Source organism: Oncorhynchus mykiss, chromosome 20 (genome assembly GCF_013265735.2).
Source record: "Oncorhynchus mykiss isolate Arlee chromosome 20, USDA_OmykA_1.1, whole genome shotgun sequence".
Classification (NCBI taxonomy): domain Eukaryota; kingdom Metazoa; phylum Chordata; class Actinopteri; order Salmoniformes; family Salmonidae; genus Oncorhynchus; species Oncorhynchus mykiss.
Genome location: NC_048584.1, coordinates 26275934 through 26298754, shown reverse-complemented (window position 1 = coordinate 26298754; position 22821 = coordinate 26275934). Strand labels below are relative to the sequence as shown.

Genomic DNA, 22821 nt, shown 5'->3' with positions numbered 1-22821 from the left:
GATTCCAAAGTGTCGATCAAAACGATGGAGTGTTCTCCACACCTTGCCTCAAGTTGAACAAAAGTGGTCAGTACAAAGACCATCCACCGGGTCGGGTAACCGTTTGAAGATGAAAAAGGAAAAAACCGCACCGGTGTTTGAATGTCCACGTTTTAACCAAAATGTGAACTTGTTTGACACCCTCCTCCCCCCTTGTGAAGGAGGGACTCCTTTCACTTGTACAAGTTATCTTCTGCGCCCAGGACCTCCCCAAAAGTTTGGCATATAAAAACCCAGTTCACTCATTTGTTTAGGCAGTAGGGAGGTTCTGTCAGGGTCTGGATTGGAGTAACAAAGTGCCGGACCCTGCTTTTTATGGTTGGAGTCTGAGGAGTTAAAACAGGATTCCCCTTGCCTCAAAGAGTCTACATGTCTAATATTTAGACATGTTCAGCTTTGTGGATATTCGGTTAGCGCTGCTGCTCAGCGCAGCAGTGCTATTGGCAAGAGGTCAAGGAGAGGACGATAGTAAGTATCACTTTATATGAGATTATGGGACACAGGGACGCTCGCAAGAACAATGGATAGCGCGTAAAGGGACCGTTCTATTATGTTTGGGATGATGTAAATAACGCTTACCTACCCTGTCCTAACCTGACGTTATATTGTCAGCAAATATAATCAAAGGGGTTATATCATTGCTTTCGGAGCTCCGAAGCTCAATGCATTGAACAAGGATTGTATATTTTTTTGCTTTCATGGCTGCTGGTTCTCTGGCGTGCAGACACATGTTCAGTGAGCCCCATGCGCTCGTTTTTCACGCGCTATTTCATGTCCTCCGGCTAGGGAAATTCTAGCTGTTGCAAAAACTTGGATGCGCAATGATGACATGATGTTAAAATGGAATTGGAATAAAATACAAATCTACAAACCACTTGAAACAATTATATTACTTATGTTAAATACAAATAAGAAATAGGGAAATGTTTTTCAGAAAAATAATAAAATATTATTGGCATTGACGCCTATCACCAAAATCGAGGAATTATATTATGTACAATGGCAACAACGAATTGTGCCTGGACTGAAACAAACTCCTGAAAGATTAGGCGATAGGAAAGCCATATTCCCCATTAGCCTACTAGTATACATGGAAATGTGTAGCCTATTTAATACACTTCATGGCATCTGCAATAAGAACTTTCCATTGCTTGATTTATAATAACTTTAAACCAGGGAGGCTAATTAAGTGAAAATAGTTGTACTATGACGTCTTCAGGAATTGTCTAGACATCAATTTATCAGATTGGGTGGGTATAGCTAGGGGGGTGTGGCTCGGTGGATTATAATGTCATTGTACAGGCTTGGAGCGCAGCTCTGTGGCAGATATTGGAAATGTTGGCTTCATCACCAGAATGACAAAACAAGCCTGGGCCGACTGCCCAAATCACCACACGAACCCTCGCCTGTGTGCCTTGCTTGGCTACATGTAGGATATACCGGCCTGTCTGATTTTGGCTATAGGCCTTGGCCTACTTCATATACTTTCGCTTGTAGTTCAAAGTTCAAACATAGGCCTGGGTAAATGTCATTACACATTATGCATGACACGAAGAGTTTCATGTCATTTGGAAACTTTTTTATGTTTTGCATTTTCACCAACCACGTCACAACTCCATTAGACATCCCCATGGCCTTTGACCAATACTGGTCTACTGCAAAGGCAACAACCAGTGCAACACAATAGGACATTCAGATCATTTATGTCTATAGTTTGGAAAACAATGAAGAGAGAACCCTGTCTCTGTAGGCTACTTTCTCTTAAAAATTCTCTAAATCTATGATATATCAAAAATATTCTCTAGTTGGGCCATGAGCCTGGGATGTTGGTAGGTATAGGCCTTGCTAATCTTATGCCTATGTCATTCAATGGGAGTGGTCTCCTAGGATACTACATTATGACTACCTGTGGCAGGACTCGAGTTTCACAGCCATGACTGGTTGCTATTTTCGAATTTGTCGTGCATTGTGTCATTCCTATTCAACTAGATTTGGGTCTAACCTACACATTAGAAGAAGTATGCTTAAACAGTTTGTTCTGATTAAATAATGTATCCCATTTTATCAGACATTCAGACAGTATAATTGCAGCAAGCGTTTGCTTTTGAAATGCTCACTTCTGATAGGTCTATTCAATTGCCATGTGACTTACCTTACGTTTCCAAAACTCTCCATCTTCGCAGGCGGATTCGGCAGCTGCTCGTTGGACGGCCAACAGTACAACGATAAGGATGTATGGAAACCAGAACCCTGCCAGATCTGCGTCTGCGACAGCGGAACCGTTATGTGCGACGAAGTGATTTGCGAGGACACAACCGACTGCGCCGACCCTATCATCCCCGACGGCGAATGCTGTCCTATCTGCCCCGATGACTCCGAGAGCGAGGGTAGCCTACCTTTGATGACCACTTACACCTGTGCCTTTTGGTAGCGTTCTGGCGCCCCCAGTGGCACCAATAGGCTGCAACGTTTCCAGTTATAGACAGAGGGGGACAAAGGGAACCGGTCGGGCCTTACACAGCCTTACACGCTGGCCATTACTTAGAATGGACTGTGGATACCTCATTGAGGATAAGCAGCAAAAAAAAATCACATCGGATATTACTATTGCTTTTCTTTCCCCCACACCTTCTTTATGAATGGATTAACCCTGTTCAATGCTGGAGATGTGGATGTGCAGATACATTTTACACTCACATCTTCACTAGGCAAGTCAGTTAAGAACAAATTCTTATTTACAATGACAGCCTACCCGGGAACAGTGGGTTAACTGCCTTGTTCAGGGGCAGAACGACAGATTTTGCTCCGGGATTCAATCCACCAATCTTTCAGTTACTGGCCCAACGCTCTTACCACTAGGCTACCTGCCGCCCCAAGGCAGGTATATAGGCCTAATCAGCATTAGGCCTGTAATGCCTTCACACCCTGCTATATGGGATCCAGCCATACATTAATTGTCAACAGGGTATTATTGTACATTGAGAATCATTGTTTTACAGGATATGTTTTTTACTACAAAGTTCATGGGTGATATGAGTTAATAAGGGGTAATAATAATATGACCTCTTCCTCTTAATTGATTTCATAGATCCCCAGTTACCAGAAGGTCCTCAGGTATTTATGCACATTTTACAGCTAGTATTGATTGTGTTAATTATGTTATTATGTCATGTTTTATATGTGTTATAACACATGTATTATTGCGTTATTATGTCAGTGAAAAATCAAATGATCAATGTGTTAACATTATTGAATAATGATTGAACTCTGGCCTTCTTACAGGCCTCATAAATAAGCCCATATGTTCATTATGGTTCATATTTATTCAAACTGTGATACCTTTCAACTGTGCTGTAGGCCTACCATGTAATCCTCCACCAAAGGTTCAATGCCTTCATTTATGCTAGGCCTACTCTACATGTGTACTGACTCTAGTAGTTCATAGCCCAGTAGGCTTACACCGCTCTCATCGAAGTGTCGTGCAGTGAAACAAGCACTGCAGCACACCTGATTCTCTTCCTCTTGTTGTACATCCACAGGGACCACAGGGAGGTGATGGCCCCAAGGGTGACGATGTAAGTTTTAAACGGTTTATTTTCAGAAATAAAATGAAATCCTACAAACATACATATATATATATATTTACTAAAGGTACAGTTTTTCCATGAAAGACATAGGGGGGAAATCACTAGTGCATTAGTGTCACTGATTCTTTGGATGAAGCATGGCTTTGTGGAAGTGGTGCTTAAGGTTGAGGTTGAGATTTGAATTGTAAAAGATTGTAAACATGGGTGGGTATTTCAGAAGGGGAGGAGCTGGGGTTTAGGCAAAGGCTTTGACTTATCTGCTGTTTCTGTTCAGTACAGATTTAAGCACCTCAGCACAGAAAAGCTATTTTGCAGTATAGTTAATACTATGTCATTTTAACTACTTAACTTATTCCAATCTTTCAAAGTAATGATTGACATTCGTTTCTAGAGACTGGTATGCATTTTTCAAGGATTTGACCTATTGACCTATCAACCTTTGGTGGAACTTTGACCTTTGCATCACAGGTCAAGTGCTCCTGTGGGTGGTAAAATCCAGATGTAGCTTTCTAGCACATGGAGCCCCAGATTCAATAATTTGAGATTTCTGTTTTGTGGGGAAAACAGCAGAGCCAGAACTGCTATTCATGGGATGCTTATCCATCTCTCTGTCTTTTTTACTAAGAACCTATGTATCTGTCTGTCTGTCCATCTCTCCAGGGTCCTGAGGGTGTTCCAGGTAACGATGGCGTGGATGGCCAGCCTGGCCTGCCCGGCCCCCCAGGCCCCCCTGGACCTCCTGGCCTTGGCGGCGGAGTAAGTTACCGCCATGACAAAATCATATCCAAAGGCTATTTCCTGTGGGTATTTACCAGTCACTACCAGTCTAGTACCAGAGTTATCAATATCCATGGTGTTTGGTATGCCTGAGAGGAATTATTAATAGATATCTAAGTTAGAGAGTAGTGAGTGTATCTCCCTGCTCCTTTCAGCACCAGCGGTGTGTGGACAGCTCCCTAGCCTCTAAATCTGGTTTGTGGAGGAGAGGAGTTAGACTAGAGACAGAATACAGAGGCACACAATAAACTGTTATGATTGTTGAGACAGTTGGTAGTAGAGGGAGACTATTCCTCCTTCTTGATGGTGATGATAGTAGTGACTAGCCACATTGTATGATTCATTGTTTCATGTATCAAGCTGCTATTTCCCTCTTCTGACTAAGGTTGCATCCCAAATGGAACCCTATTCCCTATATAATGCACTACATTTGACCAGGGTCAGTAGGGCGCTGGTCAAAAGTAGTGCACAATATAGGGAATAGGGTGCCATCCAGGACTCAACCTATGACTGAGTTACAGACAATTTTATAAACAGTTGTAACCAGTTATGAACAGTTGTAACCAGCCGTTTTGTCACCTCTATGCTGTATGCTTTAAGAAACATCCACAACTTAAAGAAATGAGAAAACAATTGATTATTTATTTCCTTTCCTGCAGGTCTTCTCTCCTCAGATGCACCATGGTTATGACCAGAAATCCAGCGGTGGCCAGGCCCAAATGGGACAGATGGTATGAATGTCCTCATCTTGTCTTCCTCTGTGCTGTTTTAGTGATCAAAGTGGAGCCACATTTGCAGGCTAAATTGAGCTAAGAGGTCTGGTCTCAGGCAGTATCAAGCACCATTGTGAACTGTATGCAGCACATACTAGATGACAACATTTCTGTTGTCTGGATTCAGAAATGCACAACCATTATGTATGTGGTCTATACCAAGCCTCTACAAAAGCAGTCTTCAGAGCAGTGTTTAAGATATATAGTTTAAGCTACCAATTACTTCACAATGGAAGAAGTTACGCTACACTATAGATACCCATATAAAATATTTAGCTCTATAGTTACTTTGAAAAAGTAGTTCACTACATCCAAACTACTTTGTGAAAAAATATAATTTCTAAATCTGAAATGACATAGACTACAAATTGCAAGAACATATCACTCTGGAGTCAGATGTTAATAGAATGTGTAATTTAGCCTAGTAGACACAAAAACTATGTTTCAAGTGAGAATTAGGCAGGTCTGAACACTACCAAGATTTGAGTTGAATTCAAATTCATTTGAATTTCCGCGGGGGCGCACACATCAACTCTAGCTACATGGTATTGCTGTTTTGAAGATCATGGATCCTGTCATGGTTAGGTGACGATTTGCCAATGCAGTGTAGTTTACACTAAGCTGTACAGTACAGTACAACACTTTTAGGTTTGCATCAGTCCTCTGGTAGTGATTGCTCACAATGATCAGCTATGTATTTTATGCTTTAGATTACAATACCTCACATATTCATCTCAATCAAGGGAGGTAATGTACTGCTACCAATGGTGTCATTTATTAATTGACTAATTGGTTGTTGTGTTTTCCATCAGGGCCCTATGGGGCCCCGTGGTCTTGCTGGCCCACCAGGCAACACCGTAAGTATCCTTTCATTATTTCTTTTCATTTTCAACAACAACAACCTCACTCATCTCATGTTTTATGAGACAAATAACAAAACATTTATTTGAATCTCTTTTTGTTATACCAGGTGTGATATATAGGTGTGAAAATCATTCCAGTTATAACATTTGTTGTACATACATTTATACAGTATACAGTGTAGTATATTTATATTTGACTTAAGTAATATATATCTTATAACAATACTTCTTATAGGGCCGGTTTCCCAGACAGATTAACCTTGATCCTGAACTAAAAAGATAATTCAATGGAGATTCTTCATTGAGCATGTTTTTAGGCCAGGAAAACTGGGCCGCATTTCTAATAACAGTAGTGTATATAACCTGTGTCACATGGTTGGATCTGTGTTCCTGTCCTCCACCAGGGTCCCCCCGGTCACCATGGTCCCCCTGGCGAGCCCGGTGAGCCTGGCGGTTCTGTGAGTATCCAAAAATGAGAACTTCCTGTTGATTTAAATATCAACTGACACATATTCTGAAAGCACCACTTCCTGACCATGACCAATAGTTGTAGTAGCAGCCCCTCCATACCCCCCAAAAAGCCCCCCCCCCCCCCCCCCCCCACAAACACACACACAGACACACACACTTCATCCAATTGTGTTTACTTTATATTTCACTGAGCCCTGACATGTGTGATGTACAGCAGTTATAGTAACTATACTCATGCACTAGCAACCTTTGCGAACCAACATCGACACACAATATCATCAATTTTGAAAGGACACACGCACACATCTACTCATCTTTGTTTGTTCCTTGTAGGGTCCCATGGGTGAACGTGGTGCAATGGGCCCCCAGGGCAAGAACGGAGATAATGTACGTCATATTTTTTGCACTATCTCAATTTTCATTCTATTTCATTCCATTTGTTAGATCTGTAGCTCGAAAGCCATGTTCATTTGTAAAAACAGAACTCAACATAGACTTGTCTAGTTTTCCCCCTTTGCAACTTACACCACAATATTTTCCCCAATGTAAATTGTATTGACATGTTATCATTACATACATTTTAATATATATAATATAATCATAGTAATTGTATCATCCATTTTTTATACAGTTTTTTATTCCACATTATTATCACTGTTTGTATTAGCGGCAGAATTATTCACAGTGAGAGGACCTCTCTGTCTCTGTGTCTGTCCATTAACCTCTGTCTCCATCCCTCCTCTCTACTCTAAAGGGTGAGCCTGGCAGGTCTGGTCGCCCCGGTGAGCGTGGCTCCGCTGGCCCTCAGGTGAGTAGCCCTTTAACCCTATAGGTCAAGGGTCAGTAGCTCCTGTGAAAACAGACTTGGTTCATATCAGTAAAGGACCTACAGGGCAGATTTGTGTGTTTGATGAGAACCATTCTAATAGACCAATAAAAATACATTTTAGCTTCAACACTGAAAAGGCAACACTATTTTCTTTATGTCTCTTATGAAGACGAGTCCACAACATTTCTTCTTCTCCTATCCTACAGGGTGGGCGTGGAACCCCCGGAACTCCTGGGCTCCCCGGCATCAAGGGACACAGAGTGAGTAATATAAGGAGGAGGAGGGACATGAGGATTCTCCAGGGTGAAGTTTTTCCTAGGTACAGATCTAGGATCAGCTTTCCCTCCCCAAATCCTTTCCCTAACCATTAGCAGGGGAAATGAATAACTGACCCAAGGAAAGCTACTAAGGGCAACTTCACTCTACTCCCACGATGATATGATGGCCATGACACTACAACTTTCCTACATTACACTCCTAACCATACAGAATAACATCTAACCTAACAAATGCTCTTTGATTTCCTCCTCAGGGTTTCAACGGTATGGATGGCGCCAAGGGAGACGGTGGCCCAGCTGGCCCTAAGGTTAGAAGTCTATCTAATGATATCTATCACCATGTGAGTCTATCATTACCTGTTGTGGAGAACTCATCTGTTCCCTGGTGTTTTCTTCCTATTTTTCTCTTTATCCCTCCGACCACAGGGAGAGGGTGGTTCCCCTGGATCCAGTGGCAACCCCGGTGCTATGGTGAGTATCCCGTTTATATGACAAATACACTTTGATTTAATTTAAGTAAAGCTCTCGTCTCAATAAACACATCAGAGCCCATTAACTCTCAGGAACTTTAAAGATATCAACCTGCTTTCCAGGAGTAGCAAAGACTAAATAATGTCAGTTTTTTAAACAAAACATTATGGCCCAGTGAAAGTAGCCAGCCGCTGACATAGTTTGGTCATTACTGTAATATCTAGCATTACTGAACTCCCTCTGCCTCACCCTTCCCGTCTCCCCAGGGTGCACGTGGTCTTCCTGGTGAGAGAGGTCGCCCTGGACCCGCTGGCTCTTCTGTAAGTACCACACTGCACTGCCCTCACTTCATTTGATTGATAGATTGTTTGATCACAACATGAATCGCAGAAAAACCTTAGACACTATCTCCAATGACACAGAAAAGTCTGAGACTTGATGTCATGTTGATGTATTGCTGCAATACCCCTAAATATCAACTCCTTTCTTTAATGTGCAGTATGCTTACACTTGTTCACCTGGCCAATATGCTTTCATAAATTGTTCTTATCAGAACCAGAAATAAATAGAATTGATAATAATTTCCCCCGCTTCTTCCTCTAGGGTGCTCGTGGTAACGATGGTAACTCTGGTCCTGCTGGATCTAATGTAAGTATCTTTATTACTGGTGACTAACCTATCAACCTGTCAAAGCAATTCAGGGTACACCATTCAGTGTCATGTGTTGGTCCTGACTATGCGAATTTAACAAGTGTTTATTTGATCTTTTCAGGGACCCACTGGCCCATCTGGTGCCCCTGGATTCCCCGGAGGTGCTGGAGCTAAAGTATGTCATACCCCCCACCCCAACCCGCTAACGCTAACCCTAATCCTCTTGTTGCATCCCAATTCTCCCAAAGTGTGCCCTTGTACCAATCCTCAACATGCATTTGAAAGCACTGGATAGAGGCAGTTTCACCCACATTTCTTACACCAGCCTTTTCCTCTCAAATCCATGATTTAAAGTGAACAAGTACACTCTTAGGGCAGAAGGGTAGAGAATTAGAACCCAGATTGAGAACCTGATCTGATATAGGCAGTGGCCACCAGATGGCATATGTACACCTCGTCAGTACAGAGCTCTATTAGAGAGGAAACAATGAGAGGAGTCAGAAGATGAAGTCGTACAGAATATGAATGACATAAAAACAACAAATTATTAATTATCTTCCTACATTCCTATGCACACACACACCCACCCACACACACACACACACACACACACACACACACACACACACACAACCCCCCCTGTCTCCGTCCCCCTACACACACACAACTATAACATCCGTCACGAAGACTAAATATCCAGTATCCTCCTAATTCCCTCTCTGCTGCCCCCCTTAGGGAGAGACTGGTCCTCAAGGAGGACGTGGCTCAGACGGACCCCAAGGATCTCGTGGAGAGCCCGGTAACCCCGGACCCGCTGGTGCTGCTGGACCCTCTGTGAGTACTGTTGTGCATGCATATGCTTGCTTATATGATTATTTGTCCGGGTTGTTAAGGCTTATATGTCCTTATCATACATACTGTATATTCTTATCCTTATATATATATATATATGTATGTATGTGTGTATATTCTTATGGTTTCCCTCATAGTGCACCATCTAACCTCTGACCCCTGAAGTTTACTGTAATATAATGTCCCCCCAACCTCTTCCCCTCTCTCTTCCTCTCTTTTCCTCTCTTCTCCTCTAACCAAACAGGGTGCCCCTGGAGGTGATGGCCAAGCAGGAGGCAAGGGTTCCACTGTAAGTATGAGCCATGTGGATACATCAAACTGATTGTTCAGATGATCTATGATAGATTATGTTCAAATTAATACGGGTAATACTTCATATGGAAATGATAATATATGCCATTTAGCAGACGCTTCTATGCAAAACGACTAACAGTATAGTATGTCCATACGGGTACTGGTACACTAACGTTTGTCTCCTCTTGTCTGTCCCAAAGGGTGCTGCTGGTATCTCTGGTGCTCCTGGTTTCCCAGGAACTCGTGGCCCCGCTGGACCCCCTGGATCTGGTGGTGGACCCGGCCCCAAGGGTAACCATGTGAGTACCACTGTTACCATCACTATTTTGTAAATTGGTCAAATAGCATTTAATGTATACGCTCGCTGTGCTGCATTATTTTGTGATGTGCTTGTGCTATTTTGAACAAGCAGTCATGGCGAGTATTGTTTTGTAAATTGGTACAACACAAAATTCAATAGAACACAGTAATTTAATGCCTCTCTATGGGGTATAACTTTTGTAGCACTTCACTCCATTTTGTGATGTGTAATATTGACCAGGAAGTAGTGGTGTGTTACCTGATGTGATTTGTTTGTTTGTTTTCCCTTACAGGGTGAGCACGGAGCCCAAGGCCCCAAGGGAGAGCCCGGTGTAAAGGGAGAGCCTGTAAGTTTGCAATGAACTCTATGATATATCACCTATGGAAACACAATCTTGCACACTGTATTTAGCTTACCATGTCTGAAAACATTTAGAGCCTGTATCCGGGACAAAGATTAAACAAGCCCAGTTCTGGACCAACAAGCATCTTCACTGGAAAATCCCAATGAATGCAGCTTTTTGTTCAGGACTATGATCAATCTGTGTCTGGGCCATAGGTGTCTAACCCAGGTGTATAACCTGTTTCTTCTGAAGCTGTTGTTAGACTGGTGAGTTTACTGTACTATGGGTTTGGTCTCATGTCTGACCCCTCCTTTCCACCTCTTTCTCCAACCAGGGTTCCGCTGGTCCCGGTGGACCCCCTGGACCCTCTGGCGAGGAGGGAAAGAGAGGTGCCCGTGGTGAGCCCGGTGGAGCTGGTGGTGTTGGACCCCCTGGAGAGCGTGTACGTTCCCTACCTCTGACTCCTCAGCCCCCTTCTCCTATGTCAGATAACCCTTCCCTGAAGTGCCTCTCCTCATAACAAATGTGTCTCTACATAGACAGATTCATTTTAAAGTGTTGGCGTTTTGTTTTCTCCATATGATTACAGTAAATATGTTTATTTATTTTAGAATATGAAAAACCATAAACCAACCATCAGAGCCTCAGCCACCAGTCTATACTACTTAGAGCCTCAGCCACCAGTCTATACTACTTAGAGCCTCAGCCACCAGTCTATACTACTTAGAGCCTCAGCCACCAGTCTATACTACTTAGAGCCTCATCCACCAGTCTATACTACTTAGAGCCTCAGCCACCAGTCTATACTACTTAGAGCCTCATCCACCAGTCTATACTACTTAGAGCCTCATCCACCAGTCTATACTACTTAGAGCCTCATCCACCAGTCTATACTACTTAGAGCCTCAGCCACCAGTCTATACTACTTAGAGCCTCAGCCACCAGTCTATACTACTTAGAGCCTCAGCCACCAGTCTATACTACTTAGAGCCTCAGCCACCAGTCTATACTACTTAGAGCCTCAGCCACCAGTCTATACTACTTAGGCCCACAACCATCTGCATACTGTAGAATACGTTGGCCTCTCAGTGTTTGTCAGTCAAGCCCTGACTTTGTGACATGATGTGCCTGTGCTATGGTCCCATGTGTAATTTTGATCCTGTTTCTTCCAACAGGGAATGCCTGGTATGCGTGGTTTCCCCGGCTCTGATGGAGCTGCCGGTGGCAAGGTGAGTCAATAGTCAGATATAATAATAATAATAATAATAATAATAATGATATAATAATAATAATAATAATGATATAATAATATGTGTACAGTGTGTATACGACCAATACACTTTGATTTTATTTTAATAGTTAATAAACCCTCAACTATAAAGCCATAGTCTAAGAAACATGACACCTGGTGTGTGGAGTGAAGCGCCATGTTTGGTCATACATGACATGAAGGAGTACTGTAAGCATCGTAGCAGAACATTGCATTGAACCTAGAAACACATTTTATTCAGCACATGATCCTTAAATATGCTGTCTGTGTGTGTCCTTATGGTTACCCTCATATAGCACTATTTCACCTCTGAGCGCTGGAGCTTACTGTAATGCTTACCTATCAAAACATGGCGCAGACATCACCAATTGATCTTCCTATGTGATAGGGTGGCCCTGGTGAGCGTGGAGCCAATGGACCAATGGGAGCCCAAGGTGCCACTGGTGAGGCTGGTCGTCCTGGCGAGCCTGGCATGCCCGGATCCAAGGTGAGTGGTACCTGTCCACATCTCTCTCTATTTCTCTCTTTCTCATTGTTAAAAAAATAAATAAAAAAAACGACCATCAATTCACCATGTGACCTTTAACTTTACTGTAAGAGCATGCACAGTTTAGGACATGATATATCATTCACATAGATTTTGTGCAGACTTGTAGTCTTTGAGTATTGTAACCTGTATTCTCAGGTAGAATGTCATCTAATGTGTTTTCTTCTCTCCCTGCCTGCTGCAGGGTATGACTGGTAGCCCTGGTAGCCCCGGACCCGATGGGAAAGTTGGCCCTGCTGTAAGTACTACTGACCTATTCACTGCAAACGCAATGCATACCTAATTACTATATTATTACCATGATATATAATAAACTATATTGGCAAGAGGACATTATCGAGAGGACACGTCTCTTAGTCGTGATGCAACGACAGTGGATCATGTGGTAGTCATGTCATTTGTTCAATCTGGAAGGCACCAAACCCTTTCATAACCTGTGTGATCCTTCTCTTCTCCTGATGTCCTGTAGGGTGTCACTGGAAACGACGGTCGCTCCGGACCCCCAGGCTCCTCAGGAGCCAGAGGTCAGCCTGGAGTCATGGGATTCCCCGGACCCAAAGGACCTGGTGTGAGTAAACAAACAAGCTAACAAACATACAAACAAATTGACATTAATTTCCCTCCTAAATAGTTGTTACTGACTAATTATTTTCACCATACTATTTCATATACTGAACAAATCTAAATGAATGTTAGGGGTCGTGTGTTTTCTGACACACTGTATAAAATATAAATGTTGTCTGTCTCTTCCGTATAGGGTGACAATGGCAAGCCCGGTGAGAGAGGTGAAGCTGGAGCTGTTGGTGGTCTTGTAAGTAAAGCTATACTTATACCTGAAACAGATAGGATCGATCCTTCATACTGTGTCCTTTATGCGATATGGGCCCAATTTTGGACTGAAGTCCATGTTAAGCCAACTTATATCAAGTCAGAATAGGGCCCTTTGTCTATAGGCCATTTGTGTGTTTTCTTCGGTTTGTAACAGACGCCATCTTGTTTCTGTCTAGGGTGCTCCTGGTAAAGATGGTGACTCTGGTGCTCCTGGACCCCAAGGGCCTGCTGTACGTATTCACAAATATCTTTCTTAGAATGAATGGTACATTTAGCCACACACATCTCCAGTACATTGTCTCCTTCAATATTGGATTGTCTCTTAACACATTGAGACACCTTTGTATGAATTCATTCATGAGCCACCCAGACACCATACTTAAACTGCGCGCTGATATAGTTCCCCCCTTGTGTTCCAGGGTTCTCAAGGAGAGAAAGGAGAGGGCGGCCCCGCCGGGCCTAATGGATTCCAAGTAAGTTACCAATCACAAACCTAACCTCCACAATCATTACTTGTCTCCATATTCACATTTTCAACCAATAATGTTACATGTTGACCTGAAATCTCAACCACACCTCTCCCATCTTCCCTATAGGGTCTGCCTGGAACTCAGGGAGCTACTGGTGAGCCTGGCAAGGCTGGTGAGCAGGTAAATAGTACCCTCCATCACAGAGGTCCTATAGGTTCTAGATGTAATTCCATGACATTTTGAATTGAAATTGGAAAAGTATATCTTATATACTGCTGGAAAGAAAGTTTTTTACCCAAATGCAGTTGTTGAAGTCTAATCAGCCGCTATCTAGCAATAAATGTCATTATGTGGCTAATGTTGCTATAAAAAGGGCTATAAATACATTTGATTGATTGATTGATTGGTTGATTGACTGATCCTCTCTCCCCTGTCGCTCCACAGGGTGGGCCCGGTGAGGTTGGAGGTCCTGGCCCCAGTGGATCCAGAGTAAGTACAGTACCTTACTGCAGCTCTGAATAGGATCTGAACCCCCAGAAGCTGCCATCTGTCTAAGCTTCCCTCTTCAGTAGCTGTTCCATTACTAAACATGATGTTCACGGTCTTCTCCTCCCCTCCCATCTTCTCCTCCTCTTCTCCCCCCGTCTTCTCCTCTCCTCCCATCTTCTCCCCCCGTCTTCTCCTCTCCTCCCATTTTCTCCCCCCGTCTTCTCTTCTCCCCCGTCTTCTCCTCTCCTCCAACCTTCTCCTCCTCTTCCCCCCCGTCTTCTCCTCTCCACCCCTCTTTTCCACCTCTTCTCCTACGCTCTCCTCCTCAGGGTGACAGAGGTTTCCCAGGTGAGCGTGGTGGCATCGGATCTGCTGGCCCCGCTGGACCCCGTGGAGCCAATGGTTCTCCCGGTAACGATGGAGCTAGGGTAAGAGAACACTGGAGAGCACAGATACAGATGACGTCATTGATTAAATAATTCACTTGGTCCTTATGTTGATCCAAGGACTGAGAATTACATTAGGCCCCATACAACCATATCATTAGTCATTTTCTTATTTATTTTTGCACCACAGCAAATATTTTTCTGGATGTAACATTTTTGTTGATATGTTATTTGGCCATAATGTGAAAGGAGTTTTAATGTATGTGTCTCTGTCTACCATATTTGTTCAGGGTGAGAGTGGTGCTGCTGGTGCCCCTGGCGGTATGGGAGCCCCAGGTCTGCAGGGAATGCCCGGAGAGCGCGGCTCAGGCGGCAACTCTGGTGCCAAGGGAGAACGAGGTGATGGTGGCCCCAAGGGAGCCGACGGTGGCCCTGGAAAAGACGGCATGCGTGGTATGACTGGACCCATCGGACCCCCTGGACCCACTGGTGCTCATGGAGAGAAGGTAAGAGCAAAATGCTGTTTGGATGAAACGGTTGTATTACTTAGTAAACAGTGCAATATCATTTGTTGAAAAACTATAGTGTAGCTACAGCCTTGATGTATAACGTTCTTTTTTAAAGTATTAAGTATTCAATTGAGGCAAATATATGATTCTCATCTGATTGCCACTCTCCCTCTCTTTCGCTCTCTGTGTTTAGGGTGAGGGTGGTCTCGGTGGCCCCCCTGGCCCCACTGGAGGTCGCGGTTCCCCTGTGAGTATCTTCCAATGACATACTACATCTTCACCTGCTTATGACGGTGGTGTAGTACGCCGAGTGATGGCACGCCATTTCTCTTTATCACACTGTATAAGCTTTTCATTCCCAACCTCTGACCCTGTGTGTTTTCCACCCATAATCCTCCAGGGTGAGCGTGGTGAGCATGGTGCCCCTGGACCTGCTGGATTCGCTGGACCCCCTGTGAGTAGCATCATCACCCAGCCCGGTCCAGTCCAGAACACTCTGAAGCTGGTCACAGTTCTGTTTCCAGTGGAATCCCATAACCCAGTAATGACCAGACCTGACCAGTCCTTTCCACTTCTCTCTTCCCACTTCAGGGTGCTGATGGTCAGCCTGGCAACAAGGGAGAGACCGGTAACAACGGCCCCAAGGGTGAGGCTGGTGCTCCCGGGCCCGGTGGACCTGTTGGTGCTCCCGGACCTCAGGTATGGCTGTCTGAGGCTGTCCAATCTGCTTTAACTCCCGACCTCCCAGACCCCCCCCCCCCCCCCCCCCCCCCCCAACTAGAACATTTTATAATGTGTCCAACTGATGCATACTTATCATTTGCATTCAAATTTCCAAGATAGATAGAAAAATACATTTTTCATGTTGCTGTTTGTTCCTGAATCAACCAATTCAGGAGCAGTTTGCAAATATACAGGACAAGTTACTTTTAGCTAACAGGGCACCTGTGTACAACATATATATCCTGAAACGTACTTTAATACAGTGACTGATTGAAAAAGTGCTGAGGACTGAATAGGTGATGTGACTGTTAGTTTGTCCTGTGTTTGTTTTTATTTGATTTCATTTCACCTTTATTTAACCAGGTAGGCTAGTTGAGAACAAGTTCTCATTTACAACTGCGACCTGACCAAGATAAAGCAAAGCAGTTCGACACAGACAACAACACTGTTCTAAATAATATAGTAATGTTCAGTGCATATATTTATTATCCTAGGTTCTATTTATTGTCTTTATGGCCTAACTCCCTGCTGTTTGTGTCCTCAGGGGCCCGCTGGTAATTCTGGTACTAAAGGAACTCGTGGTGCACCTGGACCCCCTGTAAGAACCTCAAACTTCTCCTCAAAGCAACACTTTTAATTGCTTTAAACTGAAAAAAAATGTATACAAAACAAATAGTTGTAAAGTATGTGTTTTTTTGTGAAAGCTATTCTGTTATCTCATGTGTGTGTGTGCGCGTGTGTGTGTGTGTCCGTGTCCGTAGGGTGCTTCTGGTATGCCTGGTCCTGGTGGGAGAGTCGGTCCTCCTGGTGGAAGTGTAAGTTCACCTAACCAAGGTCCTCCATCTTCTCAACAATCTACCAAACAGTCCCATTCATGCACACTGAAACATATCAAGTTTGGCTTCTTGAGTTAAACATCTTTAACTCACATACTTTTATATTTTAAAAAGTGTTGCTCTGAACAAACTCGCCTCACCTCCTAAATGTTTTCAGGGAGCCCCCGGATCCGCAGGCCCCCCAGGCCCCGCTGGTAAAGAGGGACAGAGAGGTGGACGTGGTGAAACTGGTATCGCTGGTCGCCCCGGTGAGGCTGGAGCCGCCGGACCCCCAGGTCCCTCAGGAGCCTCTGGAGCTAAGGGTAACGATGGTCCAATGGTAAGTCAAGTAAACATATGTAAACAACAACAGCAGCTATAAACAAAGTAGTAAACAGAACAACACATTAAATACTAAAGGGATGAAGGGATATTGGGCCAAAACAACAATTATTATATATTTCAAGCATTACAAAACAAAATGAAAACTATGTAACGTACCAGATGGAATGTTAAAAAACAACAACTATAAAACAGAAAAAAATACAAATTAAAATCTGTAATGCTACTTTATTTGTAACATATGTATGTAGTCAAGTTGAAACCATGTTGATGAATCTCTTTATATAGGCTTGTTCATGAATAATCTGTCATCTTTTTCTCCAGGGAGCCCCAGGAACCCCCGGACCCGGAGGTATTGCTGGACAGCGTGGTATTGTGGGTGGCCCCGGAGGAAGGGGACCCAGCGGTACTCCAGGAATACCAGGAACAGCTGTGAGTGTTCCCATCAACAACAACCCCCCCCCAAAACACTGACCATATTACTCTTAACCTCTTATCAAAAGTATTAACTCACAAAAAAAGCACTTTTGTCTTAGCTTTGTCTCTACTCCTAAAGCCTTCACACTTGACACTTAACCCTTGACTTGTCCCTTGTCCTCTCTCAGGGAGAGCCCGGTAAGCAGGGACCTGGCGGCCCCGTCGGTGAGCGTGGCTCCCCTGGCCCCATGGGACCCCCTGGCTTGTCTGGTGCTCCCGGTGAAGCTGGTCGTGAGGGTTCCACTGGTCACGATGGTGTTTCTGGCCGCGATGGACCCCCCGGCCCCAAGGTAAGCTTCCACTATCAAACCACCTGCTACACTGAACCTCTGTTATAAACAACATTGCTGCTGGATAATACATATAAACAGACTATTTGTCTTATAATGTATACACTTACTGCATTTTTAAGTAGAGCTTTTCAAGATGCTCAAAGACCTTTACAATGTAAGAGAGGAAACTCACCTCATCCACCAACAGGAACCTCACCTCATCCACCAACACTTGTCCCCATCACTGGTGACATTACCCTGATGGCTCTTTGTCTGTGTGTGTGTGTGTGTGTTTGTCCGTGTGTGTTTGTCTGTGTGTGTGTGTGTGTTCATTGCAGGGTGACCGTGGTGAGAATGGTAATGCTGGTTCCCCTGGTGCTCCCGGACCTCCCGGTGCCCCCGGTCCCTCTGGTGCTTCTGGCAAGACTGGTAGCCGCGGAGAGTCTGTAAGTACATCTTCTCGTCAATTTAGGGGTCGACTATATTAACATTCAGGCCTTAGAATTTGTTTTTTCATTTTGGACATTTGTTGGACTAGCTCGCAATGTTACCCTGACATACCCTGGGATACATACCATGTGATACATCAATGTTACCCTGACATACCCTGGGAATACATACCCTGTGATACATCAATGTTACCCTGACATACCCTGGGATACATACCCTGTGATACATCAATGTTACCCTGACATACCCTGGGATACATACCCTGTGATACATCAATGTTACCCTGACATACCCTGGGATACATACCCTGTGATACATCAATGTTACCCTGACACACCCTGGGATACATACCCTGTGATACATCAATGTTACCCTGACATACCCTGGGATACATACCCTGTGATACATCAATGTGCTGTATATGAGCAGATTAGTGAATCACCATTCATTCAGGTATTATTTATATATTTTATTATATGCAGTTATTCTTTACACACTTATCATTATCCTTGATTCTCTCTCTCTCTCTCTCTCTCTCTCTCTCTCTCTCTCTCTCTCTCTCTCTCCCTCAGGGTCCTGCTGGTCCCGCTGGCCCTAACGGTCCTGCTGGTGGTCGTGGTGGTCTTGTAAGTTTTCTGTCAGCATTTTGGCATCCATACACCTTAACCTAATGCATTGTAAGGCTGTCCGATATTTATTGTCAGTGTTGAATACCTGTTTGACCCCTTGGCCTATCTCTGCAGGGACCTGCTGGTGCTCGTGGAGACAAGGGAGAGGCTGGAGAGGGTGGAGAGAGAGGCCACAAGGGACACAGAGGTTTAAACGGCATGCCCGGTCTTCCTGGACCCTCTGTGAGTATACCAGGCTTATTATATTATACAACTCCTGTCTAATCTAATGCATCATATGTTAAAGTAAGGTGCTACTCTTTATGCTTATGTACTGCCATTTTAAAAGTAGTTTTTATCTGAGGCATTAAGGAAACATGCACATTGTCTCTGGGTTGAAGATCTGTTGTTCTCTAGGCTTTACCATGGCTGATCTAATGTGTGATTAATGTGATGTGTCTGGTTCTAGGGTTCCCCTGGCGAGTCTGGGCCTGCTGGACTTAACGGACCTTCTGGACCCCGAGTGAGTGTGACACACACTTCAAGCCCACCAGTAGAACATGAATCAAGGCTGATAATACAATATACATATGTCATGTTGTGTTCTTTACCATAACAACACGATTACACACATCAGATTACGCAGGGATTTCCGATCTATTCCTTCATTAAAGTGATGTTGCCGGTGGAATGGAAGGAATAGGACCTCTAAATGAAGGCAATTGATGAAGGCTGAAATGTCAAGTTGTTAATAGTTGTTTAAGTAAATAATGTTGAGCGAGTGTTGTGCCTTTTCCTTTTCAAGGGATATGACTTCTAAAGGAGTTGTTGTTTTGTCTCTGTCCTACAGGGACCCCATGGTTCTTCTGGCTCCACTGGCAAAGATGGCATGAACGGTCTGCCTGGACCCATTGGACCCCCCGGACCCCGTGGTCGCAACGGAGAGATGGGAGCAGCTGTAAGTCTCACACTGACCTCTTCCTTTCCTCCACAAGCACACACAGCACACAGCACACAGCCTTTGAGGCCAGTTTTGACCCCTTCCTATCCTCTTCTTTTCTACCCAGGGTGCTCCTGGTTCTCCTGGTCTGCCCGGACCTCCAGGTCCCGCTGGTGGCGGCTTCCATGTCGCACCGATCTACAACCAGGAGAAGGGACCTGACCCCATGCGAGGAGGAGGAGGATACCACTACCGCGCTGACGAGCCTGACATGATGAACGGCCGTGACATGGATGTGGACACCACCCTGAAGAGCCTCAGCCAGAAGGTGGAGAACATCCGCAGCCCCGAGGGATCCCAGAAGAACCCCGCCCGCATGTGCCGTGACATCAGGATGTGCCACCCCGAGTGGAAGAGCGGTAAGTTCCAGGCTCAGTCCAGCCCACCTCCAGACAGACACTGGTCACGGACTAGGCATGCTGTGATCAGTGATTGATTGGTTGGTTGGTTGAAATTATAAGACACTCAAAACAGCCAAAACATCAAAGAGCTAGCAGCCTACACAAAAAAAACTCAAAGAATAACTTTACTTTATTTAACTTTTATTTTCATCTTAAGCACCTTGATGGCTTATCTTCTGTTCTTTCTTTAACCCACAGGCCAGTACTGGGTGGACCCCAACCAGGGCTCTCCTCTGGATGCTGTCCAGGTCTACTGCAACATGGAAACCGGAGAGACCTGTGTCTATCCATCCCAGGATACCGTCCCCATGAAGAACTGGTACACCAGCAAGAACATCAGGGAGAAGAAGCACGTCTGGTTCTCAGAGTCTATGGACAATGGCTTCCAGGTATGGACCATTCAGCGTAACCAGGTGACAAAGTGACTCGGTCTTACACTCAAACCTGGATCGCTAGGGACATGGGACTTGACTTGGACTTGAGGTGTAGTGTCCTGCCTTCACTACAACACTACCTTCATGATACTAACCCCCATCCTCTCTCCCTCTCCAGTTCCAGTATGGTAGCGAGGGATCCAACCCAGAAGACGTCAACATCCAGCTGACCTTCATGCGCCTGATGTCCAACGAAGCCTCCCAGAACGTCACGTACCACTGCAAGAACAGCATTGCCTACATGGACGAGGCCACGGGCAACCTGAAGAAGGCCCTGCTGCTCCAGGGAGCCAACGAGATCGAGATCAGAGCCGAGGGCAACAGCCGCTTCACATACAGCGTCAGCGAGGACGGCTGCACGGTTAGACGCCTACTACCACTGTCTACTTTTACTGTCCTATACTCTCTTCCGTTATCTTTCAACTCCCTTCTGAGCTCTTCCACTCGCTGCTATTCTCTTCTCTCTTTACTCTCGTATTTAACTGTCTTCTACGGTCTTCTACTCTCCTCTTCTCTCTTCTACTCTGTTGTCTTTATATCGCGCCTCTCTTTTTTGTTTTGTTCATCTGCTATCACATGAGGTGGTGGTGTATTGGCTTCCTTTTGAGATTAGACAGTGTGAAATGCATATTAAGGAACTCCAGATAGATGAAGTGATTAAATACAAGAGAGGTTATGTAGAGGTTAGTGTGTTATCAACCCCTTTTTACCAAGACTGGTTTTTGGATTCTGACCCATGCTCCCTCCTCTCTCTCTCTCCATTCCACAGTCACATACTGGCACATGGGGCAAGACAGTCATCGACTACAAGACATCAAAAACATCTCGCCTGCCCATCATTGACATCGCTCCTATGGACGTTGGTGCACCTGATCAGGAGTTTGGCGTCGAAGTTGGCCCCGTCTGCTTCGTATAAAAAAAAAAAGAAATGTGGACATGAAATTGTTTTTTTTCTAGCCGGCATCTCTAATTCTATTTTCTATGCATTACCTACAAACTCATTTGGTTGCCAAACAGTTCCACGAGTTTGAAACTACTCTGCTGAAGACGTCGTTTGTGTGTTTTTGATTCTGAATAATTTGTTTGAGGGGACTGCTACTTCAACCGAAACCTACAACAAGCAAGGACACTTAAAAAAAAAAATTTTGTTTCCACTGGACACAAGAAAATGATTTTAAGTCGTAAAGTGTAAAATCTCCCCTGGAGAAACACAATGAGATACAGGTGACTTTTTTTACCACTGCGGAAGGACAATGAAACCATCAAATGCTATGTACCATTTTCTGGTATTAAATACATCTTAAAAATCGAGTGTCTTGTTCTAAATTCATGACAAAAAAACATCTGAAAGTTCACCTTCACTTTAAATACCTTAATGGCTACCTCAGAGAAGAAGTCCATGTTACCCAACATGTTTCATGAACTCTAGGTCAGATTTTACGCTACAGGAGTATTATTAGAAAGAAAACAACTGTCAAAAGGTGCTATAATATCAACACATGAGGTCCAGTTATTGGTATTTGATAGAGAATTCCTTTCCTGTCATAATTAGCTAACAACCATCGGATCTTTGGTGCTAACAAATCAACACAATGTCTTCCTTGTTGTCAATGTAGTTCAATTGTTTTCTTTGTCAAGTGTTGGTTAATTAACAGTTCCGGAATATGACTTACTGTGGATATAATTCATGCTATGGTGTCTGGTGCAGATTTAAGCAAGTGGTTTTGTTTTTAGTTATATTTCATTTCCCCTGCCCCCACCTGATGTTTAAGTGTCAACCCTTTATGTGTGCCTTCCCCTTCCGATTGTCCCTTTCACTGCACCACTCAACCCCCCCCATCCTTTCGTTTGTGTTTTGTTTGTTGAAAAAATAGAGTTTCTAAAAAAAGAAAAGAGTAAAAAAAATCTGAGAAGCAGACACACTTCCATGGTTTTGAAAAAAGAGAATCTGTACTGATGTTGTACATGTATAATAAATCAAGATGTTTTTAATTATTTGGATACTGAATAAAGCATGTGAAGTGGTCTACTCAATGTTTGACATGTCACCTTGGTTTCCTCCATTTATTTCACATCATACCTAAATCAAACCAGCAGGCGACAATCCAGTGACAGTGGCTGATTGATTATACAAATGAAATATTTTATATAGGTTATTTTTGGCTGTTGGTAAAATAATCTCCTTCCCTTAAAATCCGGAAATGTGATATTCTAGGCATATTGTCAAACACATCATTCCAAAAAAAACCCATGTTGACCCCTTTCTTG

At 43.9% G+C, this 22821-nt stretch overlaps 1 protein-coding gene across 2 annotated transcripts; it reads left to right on the top strand.

The window, feature by feature from the left end:
* The first annotated feature begins 273 nt into the window (after nt 1-273).
* Nucleotides 274-22601, top strand: col1a1b (collagen, type I, alpha 1b). Of its 2 annotated transcripts, NM_001124206.1 has the most exon segments (49): nt 315-507; nt 2223-2426; nt 3128-3153; nt 3579-3614; nt 4287-4382; nt 5063-5134; nt 5989-6033; nt 6444-6497; nt 6844-6897; nt 7265-7318; nt 7546-7599; nt 7872-7925; nt 8044-8088; nt 8355-8408; nt 8692-8736; nt 8861-8914; nt 9475-9573; nt 9836-9880; nt 10086-10184; nt 10479-10532; nt 10864-10971; nt 11705-11758; nt 12188-12286; nt 12531-12584; nt 12816-12914; nt 13104-13157; nt 13354-13407; nt 13597-13650; nt 13774-13827; nt 14092-14136; nt 14466-14564; nt 14813-15028; nt 15225-15278; nt 15432-15485; nt 15623-15730; nt 16299-16352; nt 16516-16569; nt 16748-16909; nt 17236-17343; nt 17517-17678; nt 17999-18106; nt 18683-18736; nt 18854-18961; nt 19188-19241; nt 19569-19676; nt 19786-20077; nt 20318-20508; nt 20672-20914; nt 21323-21483. In NM_001124206.1, coding segments are annotated over 49 exon segments (4377 nt in total). In that variant the 5' UTR covers nt 315-425; the 3' UTR covers nt 21470-21483.
* The last annotated feature ends 220 nt before the right edge of the window (nt 22602-22821 follow it).

Excerpts from the sequence above, each read along its gene's own strand:
- col1a1b (XM_036955524.1), top strand. The coding sequence starts at position 426 with ATGTTCAGCTTTGTGGATATTCGGTTAGCGCTGCTGCTCAGCGCAGCA. Across the intron at positions 7,926-8,043 it reads GTGGCCCAGCTGGCCCTAAG|GGAGAGGGTGGTTCCCCTGG; the intron begins GTTAGAAGTCTA and ends CTCCGACCACAG. Across the intron at positions 20,509-20,671 it reads CTATGGACAATGGCTTCCAG|TTCCAGTATGGTAGCGAGGG; the intron begins GTATGGACCATT and ends CTCCCTCTCCAG.